A 17320-nucleotide genomic window follows, 5' to 3' on the forward strand; every position below is an offset into this window, starting at 1 on the left:
AGGAGCAGTGGAAACATAAGAATTTGACAGCAACAGTGGCTACAGCCGCCATTAGTCTTCAATATTTTGTTCAAAGTTAGAGCCTTTTACAACTTAATTATATATAAATCGTGTCTACTCTAATAACAAAACATGCATCGAAAAATGTAGTCACTTAGTTTCCACAAGCTCGATAATTAAATCATAAAAGCCCTTTCAAAGTTGCTTCGATTTAATTATTTTGTTTAAAATTTTGAAACTACAACATAGACTGCTTACCCCATTTTTGTGGTCATTGTTACATGAAAAATGAGATAATAAAAAGATAATTCTACATATGATTTTTGGTACTATGAAAGTTAATAATAATTGCATTCCTCAACCTACATGGGTTTCATACTCAACTAGTGGTGGAGAAAAATTAAAAAGGAAAGTGGAAATGGTCGAAATTCTAAAAGACCAAATGTCACAACCATCTCTTTCTTATCCCACCCCCCCTATCCTTTTATAGGCACCAAATCTTGAAAAAGATGCAGTGGATCTTCAACATTTCACATAAATTAAAATTGGCCTGCCAAAGAAAGACAATAAATTTTTGTTACCTTGCAGTTATATTATTAAGCATAAGTTACACTATAAATTATTCTTCATATTATAGTATAAAATAATAAATTAATGCTTTAGGTTAGGGGATAGCTAAAAAGGAAAAATTAAGAAGTAAATTGCAAGGGTAAATCGGTAATCGTGTCCAAGAAGTTGGCAGTCTTTCGTCTCATATGGCCATTTGTGGCTCTTATTAAATTTCGCTTCCTCTCTCTCTCTCTCTCTCCTCTCTCTCTCTCTCTCAGAGAAGTGAGAAGCAAAGGAGGAGGAAGAAAGATTTCTTCTCTCTCGTAGAAGCAAAAGAAGAAAGGGAAGTAGATAAGAGAGGAAGAAGGTGACGAGGGAGACGAATGGCTTCGAGATTGGCGTTGCGGCCGGAGTCGTTCCTCTTCTTTTCTACTCCGCGGATCAATAAGAGGAGTGCTGGATCTCCCAGGGTGTTCATGGCCTCCACCATTGGCTCTTCGTCGACAAAGTTAGACGCTTTATCTCTTGTTATCTCTTTCTTGAACTTATTTGGTTCCATTTGGTGCTTTTGGATGGATAAATGATGTCAGTCGGTGCCTTTTTCGTGAACCTGGTAGTAGCCTCTTATCCTTAAATTGGTAAATTTTGGCGTCTTTGATTTCTCAGGCCCTTCTTCTCTTGAATTCGTAATTTGGGATTTGGGTTTCTTTTATTGCGTTCTTTTCTGTTTGGAATCGGTAAAAAATTGGCCTCCTCCATTGGTGTTGTCAAGAAGATTTTTTTTTTGTGAAGGATTGTGTACAGGGCTTAAGAGTGTCTTCTTTTTCCCTCAGCTACAATTTCAAAGATTTCGGATCGTTTTGTTAGTGCCATTGGTTGAATTGTTCTCTTATTGCTGATGCAGTTTTTGGTTTCTATTTTTGTGTTAAACTGCAATTTTTCTTTTGGATATTTACGTTTTTTTTTGTTAATATTGGATTACCGTATATATAAAAGAGGCTTAGTTTATGTTGATATACTGCCAATTGGGATTCTTTATGTGCTTATTATGTTGGTTTAAGATTATTCGAGGTATTGTGAACTCAACAGTTTCAATAATATTTTTATATCGGTTCATCTTGGTCTTGCCCCTGGTCTAGAACAATCCTGAGCGGTTCCTTAAGCAATTAATCTTATTTAATGATCAGTTGACATATTGTTCAAACTAGTTGCTCCTTTTGTCATGGTTGGCTTAATGCATGTGTGTCCTTTTCACTCAAGGGAGGCTGTCTGCTCTGATGTCTGACTGCTTATATTTTACTATGTATCAAGTGGTTCGATTGTTTAAATTATTCATTGACAATTATGCAAATTAAGAAAAGATATGTACAATTTATCTACAACTAGATACAACTTGCACTAATCAGCATCATCACAAAGTTCTGTATCCATATCATTTGTGGTATTTTATGCAATTGAGTAATTTGTTCAATTGTTTCTCTTGATGATTGTGACTATATAGACTTGATCTATTCATTTACAGCACAAGCATTATTAATTATAGTTAAAGTTGGTACAAAGGCAATTTGCTAGTTGCATCATTGCATGCATGTCTATTGATGGTCATGGCTTCAAGGATTAAGTTTTTCTGGACTTGTAACATCGATGTTCTTGAACATTTAGTAACTATAAATGTTCTAAATGTATTCAATATTTTGCCCAGGCTTGAGACTCTTAAAAAGCCCTTCAGTCCCCGTGAGGTCCATGTTCAAGTCACTCATACCATGCCACCTCAGAAGATCGAAATTTTTAAGTCAATGGAGGACTGGGCAGAGGATAATATCTTGGTGCATCTGAAGCCTGTTGAAAAGTGTTGGCAGCCGCAGGATTTCCTTCCAGATCCTTCATCAGAAGGATTTCATGAAGAAGTGAAGGAACTGAGAGAACGTGCAAAGGAGATTCCTGATGATTATCTTGTTTGCTTAGTTGGAGATATGATCACTGAAGAAGCTCTTCCTACATATCAAACAATGCTGAACACCCTTGATGGCGTCCGAGATGAAACAGGTGCAAGCCCCACTTCTTGGGCTATCTGGACGAGGGCATGGACTGCTGAAGAGAATAGACATGGAGACCTTCTCAACAAGTATTTGTACCTTACTGGAAGAGTAGACATGAGGCAGATTGAGAAAACAATCCAATATTTGATTGGTTCTGGAATGGTAATGTTTCTTTTTGCACACACTGATACTTGTTAATTTTCTTTGTTTTAGCTTTTGTTTGCTGTTGACAATTACATTTTTTTCCAAGTAATGGTGCAATTTTTACCTGAGGTCAGGCCTTAAGTAAGATAAAAGAAAGAAATGCAGGCAACAAAACAGTACCTCTTTTGATCCAAAAGATACCCTAATTGATGAAGTTAATAAGTTAGTTCTGAAACTGAAATCTGGCCTCATAGGTAATGCTTAGATATTTAGGAAGCCTACAGGTGATAATGCCTAGTTGTATTGTTTGAACCTTTAATTTATTAGTTATTTTCTTATATCTTCTCCAGGACCCTAGAACAGAGAACAATCCCTACCTTGGGTTTATATACACCTCATTTCAAGAGCGGGCGACCTTTATTTCGCATGGGAACACTGCCAGGCTTGCAAAGGATCATGGAGACCTGAAACTGGCCCAAATATGTGGCATAATTGCCTCGGACGAGAAGCGACATGAAACTGCATATACTAAGATAGTAGAGAAGCTATTTGAGATAGACCCGGAAGGGACTGTGCTTGCCTTTGCTGACATGATGAGGAAGAAGATCTCGATGCCTGCTCATTTAATGTATGATGGACAAGATGATAATCTATTTGAGCACTTCTCTACAGTTGCCCAACGGATAGGTGTCTACACTGCCAAGGACTACGCCGATATCCTTGAATTCCTTGTTGGGAGGTGGAAAATTGCAGAGCTAACTGGTCTTTCTGGTGAAGGGAAGAAGGCCCAAGATTATGTATGCACTCTGGCTCCCAGGATCAGGAGGTTGGATGAGAGAGCTCAAGGGCGGGCTAAGCAAGCTGCCACCATACCATTCAGTTGGATATATGGAAGGGAAGTTCAACTTTGAGCATACCAAGGTGTAATTTTGGAGTGTAATAGCATAGTAATGGGTAGGCGAAAATTTTCCGGTGTCAATTTGCAGCTTCAGGTTGTAAGAAACTACCATGCTTTCCTCTCTTCTTTACCTCCTGTTTGTTTTGTTATGAATGGGTGATCTTCAGGGAGGTACAAACTCAGGCTCTATATGTTTAATATCTTGTGAACGATGGTGATTGAAAGCTTCATGTTTTGTCGTTTCTTGTTAGTGTTCGAGTACTATTCTCACAAAACATGATGCAGATATACTCTTCAGATAATTCATTTTATTTTTTATTTTCTTAGCTTGCTGCTCACTCTCTTCAAGTCCCATAATTTAGAAGATTGAGAAAGTAGAGGGTTGATTTGACCAGCCATTACCTCAGGCTAGTTTATGAGGGCATTAGTTCTTGATGTAGACCGAGGAGAGGGTGTCACTTATTTCTGCAATTAGGCTTTGTCACTGTAATCTTGTTCAGGGGGTGAATCTGAGTAAGCAGAGTTAACATTACACTTCCTTGACATTGTATTGGTTAAGCCTGGTCTACCAGGTTATGTGATTTTCATTTGATATTTCTGGAATGCAATTGTGTTGGCTAAAGTAGCTTTCTTATTCTATCTTTACTCTTCTTATATGCCATTGAAATCATTATTAGTTAGTCTTAGTTCTTACCTATTTGATTTCATATACTTAGTCTCAGACCTACTTCTAACAATTTACTCAATTTACTCGAACTACTCAATTAGATAAAATGGCCTAGCCATACCACTTGCCAATAGAGGAGCAGATTTGATATTTATATCCCAACACTCTAAGGTTGTGAATTTGCGTAAGCTGGCGAGCTGCTTCTTCTTCTTCATCTTCTTTTTTTCCTTTTTAAACAGATAGGCCTAATGGTATGTGAACTCATAACCTCACATTAATCACCATGCTCCGTAGAAGATTAAGCTGATAAACGATTATGGATTGGTCTGTTACATTCCAAAACTAACTGCATACTTAAAAACTTTGGAAGATGACATTCAGTACATTGACGTTTCTGTATCCACAGATAGACATAGGGTTCTGACCTTTCTAATTTTCTTTTGTATAAGTGAAACTTTATCAATGTATATATGCTGCTGACCTAGTGGCTGATAGTAATTGAAAATGTCTCCCTGCTGAGTTGCTCAATACCAAAAGCAACTTCTATTGTGATCCTTCTTTTTTTCCTTTGTTTACTTGCCTTTTGTCTAGTATACTGAATACTGAGTTCAGATGCACCATCCCTGTTGCTTTCAACAAAGACAAAGATGTAGATGTGGCCAAACAGGGACCATCATTAGTGCTCAAAGCTTGTTGATAACCATATTTCCACTTATGTTACAAGTTTTGTTATGTTAAACAAGCAGCTCAGACCACTAAGCATACCAATGTATAGGATTACTTCTCCTAATCAGCTTGCCTTTAAGTTGATGGTAAGACGTCGCAGTTGGTGATTGTTGACATAGATGATGATGATGATGCTGAGTTGGGGCTGCCTCATGAGGAGTCTTATACACACTTGTTTACTAATATCCTATGTATGTGCTGAAGTTGTATGAGAATTTTCTAGAGTTTCGAGGGGTTTTTATTTTCCTGCTCTTTTTCTGGTTGACATTAGATCTGTTATCCTACAGTGCCCTGTTTGAGTAGTTTTCATATAAAATTGAAGTTATTTTAATTTGTTGAAACTGGTATGTGTCTCTTCTGCCTGATTTCACTCTTTTTTAATGTTTCTCAGCAAATGGTATCAGCTACCAAGAATAGATGCATACCGTTGGCTTTAGATTTGATAGTTACTGTCCTAAACACTTCAGCACCGTGTTTCATTCAGCATTCTCTGTGGAAGATGCTAGAAGCATTAATCCCTGTTTAATGGAATAATGACATGAAAGCAGATGCAAAAAGTTTCAAAGCAATAGGATTTAGTGAGGAGGAGGTGATTGGCCACAACCTACCTGACATAAAGATTTTGTTGGAAAGGAAGAGCAAGTTGAGAAGCAAGAGACAAGATCTGAAGAGAAAAGAACATTGTTTTCAGGCCAAACAAAGAAAGGGCAGCCACAAGTCTCAAGCTCAGAACTTATGTTAGCATGCTACAATGGAATGGAACTCTATTCCTTGATCCATTAAAAGGAATTGCAAGGAATATTTGGGTAGGGCCTTTCTATTATCGCATATAATTATTTTTATGTAACTCGGTCCGAGAAAATCGCATCAAAGAATATTTTCAAGCGTGAAAGGATTCATTTTAGATTAATGTTCTAGAACATTTTTTTTGTTTTTGTAATTGATTAGCACGACTTTACTCATTCGATTACCACTTATGAATTTGTACCGAATTAGAAGGAGTAAAATCTCTCTTAAGAAAAGAAGAAGAAGAAGAAGAAGAATAAGAGCTAAATTCAGCTAAGTAAATTACTTTCAAGCTATATTGGCATTGGATAGAAGTGCTTAAAGTTAAGAAAATACTACAGCGATTCTTGAGGATCAGAAAGAAAGAAAGAAAAAAAAAATCAAATGGTAAACTTATCAAGTATGGCATAATCTGTTGTCAAAACTGTTGCTTGGAGAAGAAATTAATGCCAAGTAACTGATCGAATTGAAGCAAAACTGAGAGAGATAAAGTTGAACGACCTCAGATTTATAAGGCTAATCATGATTGTTTCAATGAACTACCTTTTAGTTCTTACAATTATGGAAGATGTAAAGAAAAAGGATTTGAGGCAAAGCAAGAAATATTTTTCCTGTTTTATTAAATTTTACTAATTAAAAGCAATAGCAGACCAACAGAATTTCTACTGACATAAGCATATCCAAGGAGAGTAGAAACACAATAGCCAAGATTACCTTCAAATGAAATTATCTATTGAATTTAATTTGGAGTACAAATAAGAAAGTCAAAGCATTGTAGACTTTAATGCATGTAGAGATGGTTAACATTAGCCTTTTCTTTAGTGAAAAAGGAAGTTAGTTGGTCATGAACAACATGTTGAGTTATATAACTAAAAGTTAAAACAAAAGATTAAAAGGAGATAGAAATGAGCTATGAATCAAATTTGAAACAATTCAATTACAGCAAGGTTCCCATCAAAAGGTAAAGCATAAGTTCCATATTCTCTCACCCCAAGTGCTCTTCCCTACATCATTAATCACTCTCAGAATAACATAACCCTAACAATAATTTAACACACCCCATTATGCAACATGCATGGATGCATGGAATAACCACTGCACCTCATTCCATATTCTTAGCCTTCACCACAAGTCTCCCTCTCCTCCTCCCTCTTTCTCCTTCATCACCATGCACTTCCATCCTCCCTCCCTCCCTCCTCCAAGAAGCCCTAACCCTCTCCTCTCTCTCTCTCTCTCTCTCTCTCTCTCTCTCTCTCTCTCTCTCTCTCTCTCTCTATCCACTGTTGCACAAGTACATCCACAGCATTAGAATCCAATCCAACCCCACATATTATTCTACTTCCTTTTCACTCTCTCTCTCTCTCTCTCTCTCTCTCTCTCTCCTCCTATATATATACATAATGACACTCATTGTTTCACAACCATAACAACAAACACTTCTTAGTAGTGTACATTGCAAAAGAGAATAAGAATGATAGGGTGGGTGGATATATACAAGGTGGTGGTGGCCATGGCGCCGCTTTACGTCGCTCTCGGGCTCGGGTACGGCTCGGTGCGGTGGTGGAAGATCTTCACGCCGGAGCAATGCGACGCGATCAACCGTTTCGTCGCCTACTTCGCTCTCCCATTTTTCACGTTCGAGTTCACCCTCCACACCGACCCGTTCACGATGAACTACCAGGTGATCGCCGCCGACGCCGTCTCGAAGATGATCATAGTTTTAGTTTTAGCGGCGTGGGCGAAGTGCAGCAGTAAAGGGAGCTACGGCTGGTCCATCACTAGCTTTTCACTCGTCACGCTGACGAACTCGCTGGTGGTCGGGGTGCCGCTGGTGAGTGCGATGTACGGGCGGTGGGCGCAGGATTTGGTGGTGCAGCTCTCGGTGGTGCAAGCCATCGTGTGGCTGACGCTGCTGTTGTTCGTGCTCGAGCTGAGAAAGGCGAGGTGTGATGGAGTTGAGTTAGAGTCCGAGTCGACGGCGGCGGGGAAAGACGTCGAGGGCGACGTGGAGGTGGTCGTGAGCCGGCGGCCTTCGTTCTGGGAGTTGATGAAGGTCGTCTGGCTGAAGCTCGCGCTTAATCCGAATTCGTATGCCAGCATTGTGGGGATTACGTGGGCCTTAGTTGCAAATAGGTATCCTAAAAAATTCTAGTGAAATTTATAAACAAGTACTCTACTTTTATATTTATTATATTTTAGAAAAAAAAAACTGTAAAAATATCCATTCTATTTGCATATATACGTATAACCTTTGTCAAACTATCTTACTGATAATTAATCTAATCCATAGGTGGCATTTTGAAATGCCAAGCATCATGGAGGGCTCAGTGTTGATCATGTCCAAGGCTGGGACAGGGATGGCTATGTTTAGCATGGGTAGGTACATACATACATGCATACATACAAATTCTTCTCGACTTCCATCATCAAATTATATTAATTAAAATTTTGAGCCCTACTTATAGTTACTACTTTCTATGTTGTTCATGGTGTATAGGCCTATTCATGGCACAGCAAAAGAAGATCATCGCCTGCGGCCCAAGCTTGACAGTGTTAGGCATGGCATTAAGATTCATAGCCGGCCCAGTGGCCACCGCGATCGGCGCCATCGCCGTCGGTCTTCGCGGCGATGCTCTTCATCTCATGATCATACAGGTGCATAGCATAGTTAAAAATTTACTTCATATGTTTGAGATTTGTTACTTTGTTTATTAAATTTTTAACTATGTTGAATATATTGCAGGCTGGAGTACCTCAATCTATCACCTCGTTCATCTTTGCTAGGGAGTATGGATTGCATGCTGATGTGCTTAGCACTGCGTAAGTTTGCTTTAATGGATCAGAGGATTTTTTTTTTCAATCTTTATCTTTAAGGGTCTAATTATCTTAATCTGGGACTCAAGTTTTGCTGGTTAATTTTTGCAGGGTCATCTTTGGAATGCTTGTTTCCTTGCCAGTGTTAGTTGCATATTATGTAATTTTAGGCTTCTTCTGAACATCAACATATGTACTAATTTTTTTTTTTCAATCTGGAACTTGTCCAATAGTTATATTGGCCTCTTCCAAGATATGATGTGACTGTAATGCTTGTTGCGGAAGTGCAATACTTTATTGCCTACTAGTGCAAGGTAAACTATAATCACAGCCCTTATTATGAAATGGAATAGGAAAAGGAATCTAAACTGAAGGACGTTCCACTTGGTTTCAAAAGATTGACCACTTAATTTCCCCAACTAATCTCCTAACTAGATATTGTAAAATTACCTCCTCATCTCTTGAAAACATAGAGTAGTTGAGAAATTAAATTTCTAAAGTGCCTTTACTTCTTCTCATCTCCATGTCCATGTCCATGTCCATCTCCACCTCCACCTCCATGTCCATGTCCATCTCCACCTCCATGTCCATGTCGTGTGGTTGCAAAATGCCAATGACTTAAATTTTTTGTCACGTACACATTGACTCAACGATACGTCGTCGATTGTTTGAAACCTCAGTAGCTATTGGAACGGAAACTTAGTCTACAATGCCGTTAATTTTCTTTGACGTGTAAGTTCTTGAAAAACATTCTGGTGGGGACAAAAAATAAAAAAATCCATAATGTAAGGGGTTTTCCGAAATTTTAAACAATCCTGGTAGAGTTAGAACCACAAAAGTCCATAACATAGGGGCTGTTTTGCAAATTTTTATTAATTCAACGATTCCAATTCCTGATAGGAGTCGTACAACGCTTGGACCGCTTGGTAACTATAGGAGATTTTTGCAAATTTCCTTCTTTTTTCTTTTTCCCCCTTACCGGGAGCAGAACGGACCGTAGACCGTAGTAGGAAGGAACAACTAACCACAAAAAATTCATAATGTAGAGGGCGTTTTTACAAATTTCCTTTTTCTTGTTTGACCGATAGTTAATCGGACAATGACCTGCCAAAAATTAACTCTACATGTCCGAACGAAGTTGGAGTTGCCTATCGATCGGTATATTTAGGTCCCGGCCAAACTATCATAATAGCATATATTACATTGTATGAAGAGATTGGTGAGGATGGCAGTGTGGGGGGTTATTTACAAGGGGTTGGTGTCCATGGCGCCGCTCTACGGCCCCCTCGCGCTCGGCTACGGCTCGGTGCGGTGGTGGAAGAAGTTCACACCCGAGCAGTGCGACGGGATCAGCCTCTTCGTCGTCTTCTTCTTGCTCCCCTTCTTCGCCTTCGACTTCACCATCCACACCAACCCCTTCGATATGAACTACCGCGTGATCGCCGCCGACGCCCTCTCGAAGTTGATCACAGTGCTAGCCTTGGCTGTTTGGGCCAAGTGCACCAGCAAAGGGAGCTCTCGCTGGTTCATCACTAGCTTCTCGCTCGCCACGCTCACCAGTCCGTTGGTCGTCGGCGTGCCGCTGGCGAACGCCATGTACGGGGGCTGGGCGCAGGATCTGGTGGTGCAGCTCTCGGTGGTGCAATCCGTTCTGTGGCTGCCGCTGTTGTTAATTATGTACGAGCTGATGCAGGCGTGGAGCAAGGGAGTTGATTCGGGCTCGGATTCGGAGTCGGCCGAGTCGACGGCGTCGTCGGAGATATCAACGGTGTCGACGGGGTCGTGGGAGTCGTGGCCGTCGTTGGGCCGGACTAGGTCGACGTCGTCCTCCTCGTCCTCGGACTCGACGGCAAAGGGGGAGGACGTCGTCATCGACATGGGAGGGATAGTCGTTAGCCGGTGCTCGTCGTCCTTGGAGTCGATGAAGGTCGTCTGTCTAAAGCTCGCGCTTAATCCGAATTTCTATGCCAGCATTGTAGGGATTACATGGGCGTTGGTTGCAAATAGGTAATCTTCAAACTTCTTAATCTGAACAATGCCAGACAAACTATGTATATGTCTATATATATACCCTCGTGAACTAACTCACTACTGATAATTAATCTAATCTATAGGTGGCATTTTGAAATGCCAACCATCATAGAGGGCTCAGTGTCGATCATGTCCAAGGCTGGGACAGCGGCTGCTATGTTTAGCATGGGTCAGTACGTGTGATTGATATTCTTCTTTGATCACTTCCATACATCATCAAATTATCTTTAAGTTTAGGCGTAGCTACTTATAAACTTGTGTGCTGTTCTTGGTGTAGGTCAATTCATGGCACTGCAAGATAAGATCATCACCTGCGGCCCGAGGTCCACCGTGATTGCCATGGTACTCAAATTCATCGTCGGCCCTGCGTTCACGGCGGTCGGTGCCGCCGCCGTCGGTCTTCGTGGCGACGTTCTCCGTGTGGTGATCCTACAGGTGATCATAAGTTCCATCTGCAATATTTAATTATCACAGTCCGTAGTTTAAAGTACATGGAGTTGAATTGAATGGTTCACAAATGAGGAAAGGGATTTATTAATTACCTTTACATTGTTAAATATTTTGCAGGCTGCACTACCTCAATCTATTACCTCATTTGTCTTAGCGAGGGACTATGGATTGCACGCTGATGTGCTTAGCACTGCGTAAGTTGATTTAATGGATCGCATAAAAAATATTATTATTATTATTATTATTTTGAATTCTTAATTTTTGAGACTCAAAAATTTGTTGGTTAATTATGCAGGGTCATTTTCGGGATGCTCGTTTCCTTGCCGGTGCTAGTGGCATATTTTGTAATTTTAGGCTTCTTATGAACACTGGCATATGTATTATTATCCCTATATTCTAGAACACCTCCAATATTCATATTGGCCTCTTCCAAGAGATGATGCGACTGTGTATTCCTTGATGCAGAAGTGCAATGAGTTTTACCTCATAAACAGATTGGATTTCTTGCTATTTAAATTTTAATCGGAGGCCACACTGTATTAATTCCAGGGTTGTATTGGATTCTATGTCCATTCAGATTGGATCAAGTTCAGGCTAACACCAACATGACTTACCTATTTAATAAATTCGTATATTAAATGCGAGAAGTTTATTTAATGGGTTATATTAAGAGCGGTGAAAAGTTAATCCGACACCATAATTTGACTTTTAAGTAGGTTTGAGTTTAGTCTAACTCGATTGTTAAATGGGATGTGTTTGTTTTATTACCTTAACTCGATCAATCCATTTATGATCGGCTAGTTCATTTATGACTTGTTTAACTCATTTATGACCCCCGCAATGTAAACTATAATAGAGGCCACGCCAAGGAGAAAAACCAGCTTGAACTTGAAGAGTGTTGAAAAGAGGACAATATATACCAAAAGTAAAAAATAATAATTCCAAAATATGCTTCATATTAATATGATTTATAGCTTCAAGTGGCAGAACTTGATATTATATCACTGATCCAAAAGAACCACCACTCCAACGAATGGAAGGAAGAGTGAGAAGTTTTACCAAGAGAGAAGATAACATGTACACTGACCGACCGACTGACTGACTGACTGACTGACTGACTGACTGACTGACTGACTGACTGACTGACTGACTGAGAACCATTTATAGAGAGAAACTAATAAATTTTCAAAATTGCATGACCTTTGTTACAAAACGTAATATACTTTTCTTTGATTTGAGAAAGGATGGGGGGGGGGCTATACAATTGCAGTTACTGCAAAACTTTTGTGGAACTTTTATGCTCACAAATGACTGTTCTGTTTGTTGATCCTGTAAAGCCAGTATCCTCGTTTTCCACTGAATTTATACGTGCCGCAGAGCTATCCCTCAAGTTGAATGTTCAGGTGCCTTTGTCTGAGAGTTTGTTTGAGATTGTGATACAGAAGCTGAAAAAGATATCAGATGGAAAAAATTGAATCTACCGTGCCACGACGGCTTCTCTGGTGCCGGATATCGGTCAGTCCAGCACTTGTCATCTGCCGCCGCATTTTGCCATCTCTTATCAAACATCTTCCATTCAGCAAACGATCGCTGTCTCACCTGCAAAACATCTCAAATCAGTTTTTTAGATTTTAGAGCCACTGTATGCGGAGATAGTTCACAAGAATTCTTTTGAAATGATGCCAATTGATCTTTTTCACTATGTTTATACCGACTTTAATTGGCAGCTCAAAGTTCTTATGACTTAATCATGCGATATGAACAAGCAATCAGAACAAAGATTATAGAATATAGAGCACTATACTTTTGTCATTCTTACAGCAAATCTATCTCCGTCTTTACTGACTGGTGATCCATGTTGAGCCTGCAGGTCAAACATAAAATTCAAATGACGAAATTAACAAACTACAACATTTGCAATATTGGAGGTTTCAGATGAGCTCTTCTTATAGACAAGGCTTACTTTGCTCTCATTTAAGCCACCAAGAGAAGGGATTCCCTTGTGAACTATATATTCACTATCCACCACCCCAACATTTAAGCTCCGATCACCCTGCACAAAGGAATATTAGATTTCTCACTTGTCGAAGAATGTAGAGATACCATAAAAATTTGATTGATGAGATCCTACCTGAGCACAATAACCGAATTTATAGTCCATACCCCATCCATAAATCAAGTCATTCTGCATTGAAAGGGTAAGATATATTCAAGAACTTCTTTTTCTACGTTGGCAGAAAAAGTATGCATGCATCTATATACGATCGAGGAAAAACAAAAGCTTAACAATTGAGATCGGACCTGAATCATATGCCACACACAACGCCAAGAAGATTTTGAGAAGACAGGGGCCATCATTTCCACCCACCTGCAAAGACATGCATACGCTGAGTTCTAAAACAGTTCAGAGAAGCTAGAGTTACAGCTGTAGTAAAAGCAGCATAATAAGCCTTTCTCTTCTTATATTTAAAGACGACACTTTCCGGTAATTCTTATTACCGGAACCACTTGTGGATTCAGGATAAATACATGTTACTCCATAGCTTTGAAGACAAGATTAAAAATGAGCAATAGATAATGTGGTAGCGAGTAGTGCTCGATGGAACAACCCTGTTCGTGTAAAAGGGGTGCCACCTTACCCTGTGCATGGAGGGGCAGTGCTATTCTCATTACATATCCCGCCACCATTTGACTTGTAAAATCTTCTGTTTATGCAATAATTTATTGCAGTTATTAGCATTAGGAAACAGAGGTCTCAATCCTTGTCCAAATGAATTCAAAGATGAAAACTATGCATTCTTGAAAAGGAAATAACCTGTGTACTGCTCCTTTCTTCCAACGAGCAGTGATTCCATGATGAATCTGAGATTTTTCAGTGTCCAATGCAGGCTGTGATATCTCCAGCCCCTCCCTTTTAACGATCGATAAGTATCTGCAAGAATCTTGCTAGTTAAAGATATGACTAGCATGAAAATAACAATAAGAAATTTGAGATTTCAGAGAAATGACTAATTCCATGGAAAAGCTTCTAACTTCCACTGAAGAAAGAAATGGAACTTATTGTGACTTCAAACGACCACTGTCACAAGTGACGACGTCAAGTAGAAGTTCAAACCAAAGAGTAGGTGTAGAAGGGAGATCACATATTCAATGGAAAACAGCACAACTTCATGTTAACAGAAACAAAGAAAACAAGACGAGCACTTCAACAAGAACTACATTAACTCAAATGAAAAGTTTTGATCCATTAAATGAAGAAAAAAACAAGAGGGCATGCAAAATATTGTACTGTTAGGAAATTATGGATTTACTTTGCAGGATGAAAATTCTCGACTCCAAGATCCTCATCCCAGAGGAATATATAATCATACTCAGCAACTATGTCCGGGTGCAGAAAACGCTTAGCAAACCACCTGCAAAGCATATACCTTTTAACATGAGATTTCATCCAAGGACTTATATTACAAAAATTTATGCACAAATTATATTACCATTTTGTCTGGTTGATCGCGGAAATGTGTAGGGCACTGTTAGCCCATTCCAAATCTCTCCACTCATCCACAGCACCATCATAGTGAAATAGCATAATAGTGAATTCAGTGAGAGGGAACTGAAATAAACAGATAAAAGAATCAAACAATATATTTATCTTACATTGAACACCAGAGAAGAAATTTAACTAGAAAAGACAATGAAAGGTATTCGTAAATATTGCATACCTTTGAAACAATTTTATCCACGACTTCCTTTTGCTTTATTCCAACAGGAATTGCCAGTAAGCTCTTTGATGGATTGGCATTATGCTGCAATCAATGAATCCGCATAACATCACATAAGATAATAAACGTTTCTAGAGGTCTACAGATAGAAAACTAATAGCCACATAACATTACATTTGTAGAAATACAAATAGAGAATGATAAGTGTAGAGACATCTCACAAGTAGATTTCTCCAATAGACATAATTCACATACCGTTCTTTCTGGAGATCCCCACAGGGGCTGCATTTCCAAATTCGACGTTTGGCTGACAATGCCTTTTGGTAATAGTTCACTTCCTAAAGGCTTACATTGATTCTGAAAGCCCATAAAACCCATAAAGTAGTAAATACAACGATAGTTGCTTATAATCAGAAACAGACTTCACAAACATATCATATTATCATGGAAGTCACAATGATAGTTGCTTATAAGAAACAACCTTGCAGTTATCAATTTCATTGCTCTGTAAATCAGCTGTCGGAATTTGTACAGGGTGGGTTAGTTGCCGCATTGGTATTTTCTGCAAAATTAAAGACAACGAATACTCTCATAAGTAATTATTGATAGAAAGAAAAAAAGAAGACACCCACCATTACTAAAGAAACAGAATGCATGGAAATTAAGAGGAATACAAAAAGGTGAAGCAATACGAGTGTGCATTGTTATATGTCATGAGCATCATCTACACTATTTAGTTAATCTAAACCTGCCCACTGTGCATAAAGCATGACATGGGGAAAACTATAATTAGTAAATTACTATCACATTCCTTTGAAATCAAATTATAATTTAGTAAATCACTAAGCACATATGTTATGGTGTACCTTGCTAACATGGGTTTTATGGATATAATTGCCAGACAATTCCACATATAACAAATTTATAGCTGAAACTGATAGACTTGCAAAACAACAGAATACTTCTACAATACCATTATAAACGGCTGAGCATTCTATATAGTAGAATTTGGACAATTTACTCTCTTTACAGATGAAATAAATTTATAGTTGACCTACCTCATTGGAAACATTTTTGATAATGTCAATCCCCAGAAAGAAAATAACAACAAGGGCAGCAAAGAAGAGGTTGCAAGCATTTAATCTCTTATTTAAAAGATCCGTTAGCAGAGTACCCTGCAAGAAACATTAGGATATATGGAAAATTTAGCACGTAAAACTCAAAATAAAGTAAACTAATCAACTTTGGAAATATTTTTTATTATGTTTTCAAATTTAGATTACAATGTGCAAGAAAGGAACATTAGAGCCAGTTTCCATCTCCTATTATTGCCAACACCATTTGAATTGTGTTAAATAATTACAACAGATCATTCTCCAAGTATATGCTTTCCAAGTTGTCAAGTTATCTCAAATTCTTGATCGAATAAGCATATGTTTCTTGAAAACTGGGATTAAATCATAAAACAAAATTACCAAACATTGATACAAGAGACCTACACCTACCAAAGTCAGAACTCAGTGTAGATTCGAAAGAGTAACCGCAAAGCAATCACAGAAAGAAGACCCATATCTTTCCACATGAAGGAAAAAATAAAAAAAAAAGCTCATACAAATCGATTTCTTCATCTTCCATGAATTTCCCATCAAAAAATACGAAACAGAGGAAACCCAGAAACCGAAAATTAATTCCCCACTAGAAAATATCAAATTTTGCACAAAACCCAAGTCAAATCCACGAACAAGCCCCACCAATGCAAAACTCAGAAGAAGAAAAGCTAGATGTAATCAAAACGCTCACCATGGCCGAGAAAGCTTCAGGAACCGGAAGGCCAGTACTCGAATATGGAGGAGGAGAGGAGAAGAAGAAGAAGAAGAAGAAGAAGAAGAGCAGGGCTTAAATAGAGTTGTCCTCCTACGAAGAGGAGGTAAATTACAATGTTTGCTAAAACTTCGGTTACAAAAGGGAGTCGTACGCTTGGAGGAGTTCAAAGAAGAAGAGAGGAAGGACTATAAATAATGTTTTCCGTTTCCAAAACAGAGACAGAGAGGGAACGAGAGAAGAGGCTCGTGTTCTTTTTATCAGTATAGAAGTGGGACCCAGAAGCTGACGTATGGAGTTTATGGTGGTGTTGTTTTCTGCATGAACTCGGATTGAGGGATATTTATCCTTAAATTATCAGCGCCGGCTTCGGAGAGTGGAGGCATGATAAAAGAGTGGCGTCTCTTATTCCTATTCTTATTCGGGATCAGAATAGTACTCGAATAAGGACTGGTCTAATCTATTATCTATAAGAGCCTAATCGCTATCGGAAGACTTTTAATTCAACTTATTTAACTTCCAAACTTACCGGATTTTAGAATTTGAATTCGTTTTAATTACTCGAGCAATATGCAACCGTCGTGCTATTAATACTATCATTGTTGGAACATTTAATTAATTTAGGGAATTAATTTCACATCGATCCATCAACCGACTACCCCAAGCTGCAGTAATA

General features: G+C 38.8%; 4 protein-coding genes across 4 annotated transcripts; 3 read left to right on the forward strand and 1 right to left on the reverse strand.

Moving 5' to 3' along the window:
• The first annotated feature begins 761 nt into the window (after positions 1 to 761).
• Positions 762 to 3880, forward strand: LOC140795612 (stearoyl-[acyl-carrier-protein] 9-desaturase, chloroplastic-like). Its single transcript, XM_073148290.1, has 3 exons — positions 762 to 1057; positions 2252 to 2750; positions 3083 to 3880. Exons 1-3 carry the CDS (start codon positions 933 to 935, stop codon positions 3641 to 3643), a joined length of 1185 nt encoding a protein of 394 aa, XP_073004391.1. The 5' UTR covers positions 762 to 932; the 3' UTR covers positions 3644 to 3880.
• Positions 3881 to 7238: 3358 nt separating this feature from the next.
• LOC140795314 (auxin efflux carrier component 5-like) lies at positions 7239 to 8948 on the forward strand. The gene is made up of 5 exons (XM_073147812.1): positions 7239 to 7942; positions 8100 to 8185; positions 8307 to 8464; positions 8553 to 8629; positions 8735 to 8948. Exons 1-5 carry the CDS (start codon positions 7281 to 7283, stop codon positions 8802 to 8804), a joined length of 1053 nt encoding a protein of 350 aa, XP_073003913.1. The 5' UTR covers positions 7239 to 7280; the 3' UTR covers positions 8805 to 8948.
• Positions 8949 to 9848: 900 nt separating this feature from the next.
• LOC140795473 (auxin efflux carrier component 5-like) lies at positions 9849 to 11469 on the forward strand. Its single transcript, XM_073148038.1, has 6 exons — positions 9849 to 10391; positions 10542 to 10630; positions 10738 to 10823; positions 10932 to 11089; positions 11222 to 11298; positions 11400 to 11469. Exons 1-6 carry the CDS (start codon positions 9849 to 9851, stop codon positions 11467 to 11469), a joined length of 1023 nt encoding a protein of 340 aa, XP_073004139.1.
• Positions 11470 to 12490: 1021 nt separating this feature from the next.
• Positions 12491 to 15944, reverse strand: LOC140795021 (uncharacterized). The gene is made up of 13 exons (XM_073147380.1): positions 15882 to 15944; positions 15305 to 15385; positions 15079 to 15180; positions 14824 to 14907; positions 14596 to 14714; positions 14416 to 14517; positions 13920 to 14036; positions 13744 to 13809; positions 13406 to 13472; positions 13236 to 13289; positions 13068 to 13157; positions 12909 to 12968; positions 12491 to 12703 (listed from the first exon to the last, which is right to left on the reverse strand). The coding sequence occupies exons 2-13, from the start codon at positions 15374 to 15376 to the stop codon at positions 12491 to 12493; spliced, it is 1146 nt and encodes a 381-aa protein (XP_073003481.1). The 5' UTR covers positions 15377 to 15385; positions 15882 to 15944.
• Positions 15945 to 17320: the final 1376 nt, after the last annotated feature.

This window comes from Typha latifolia, chromosome 9 (genome assembly GCF_019914945.1).
Source record: "Typha latifolia isolate L0001 chromosome 9, TyphaL0001v2, whole genome shotgun sequence".
Taxonomy (NCBI): domain Eukaryota; kingdom Viridiplantae; phylum Streptophyta; class Magnoliopsida; order Poales; family Typhaceae; genus Typha; species Typha latifolia.

What these genes read in the sequence shown, in the direction of transcription:
- LOC140795473 (XM_073148038.1), top strand. Translation starts at nt 9,849, where the DNA reads ATGGCAGTGTGGGGGGTTATTTACAAGGGGTTGGTGTCCATGGCGCCG. An exon ending in TGGGCGTTGGTTGCAAATAG is followed by an intron (nt 10,631 to 10,737) that starts GTAATCTTCAAA and finishes TCTAATCTATAG; the next exon opens with GTGGCATTTTGAAATGCCAA. An exon ending in GGCTGCTATGTTTAGCATGG is followed by an intron (nt 10,824 to 10,931) that starts GTCAGTACGTGT and finishes TTCTTGGTGTAG; the next exon opens with GTCAATTCATGGCACTGCAA.
- LOC140795314 (XM_073147812.1), top strand. Translation starts at nt 7,281, where the DNA reads ATGATAGGGTGGGTGGATATATACAAGGTGGTGGTGGCCATGGCGCCG. An exon ending in TTCATCTCATGATCATACAG is followed by an intron (nt 8,465 to 8,552) that starts GTGCATAGCATA and finishes AATATATTGCAG; the next exon opens with GCTGGAGTACCTCAATCTAT. An exon ending in GCTGATGTGCTTAGCACTGC is followed by an intron (nt 8,630 to 8,734) that starts GTAAGTTTGCTT and finishes TAATTTTTGCAG; the next exon opens with GGTCATCTTTGGAATGCTTG.
- LOC140795612 (XM_073148290.1), top strand. Translation starts at nt 933, where the DNA reads ATGGCTTCGAGATTGGCGTTGCGGCCGGAGTCGTTCCTCTTCTTTTCT. An exon ending in ATTGGCTCTTCGTCGACAAA is followed by an intron (nt 1,058 to 2,251) that starts GTTAGACGCTTT and finishes TATTTTGCCCAG; the next exon opens with GCTTGAGACTCTTAAAAAGC. An exon ending in ATTTGATTGGTTCTGGAATG is followed by an intron (nt 2,751 to 3,082) that starts GTAATGTTTCTT and finishes TATCTTCTCCAG; the next exon opens with GACCCTAGAACAGAGAACAA.
- LOC140795021 (XM_073147380.1), bottom strand. Translation starts at nt 15,376, where the DNA reads ATGCGGCAACTAACCCACCCTGTACAAATTCCGACAGCTGATTTACAG. An exon ending in GGGGATCTCCAGAAAGAACG is followed by an intron (nt 14,908 to 15,078) that starts GTATGTGAATTA and finishes CATTGATTGCAG; the next exon opens with CATAATGCCAATCCATCAAA. An exon ending in TGGATAAAATTGTTTCAAAG is followed by an intron (nt 14,715 to 14,823) that starts GTATGCAATATT and finishes TGTTTATTTCAG; the next exon opens with TTCCCTCTCACTGAATTCAC.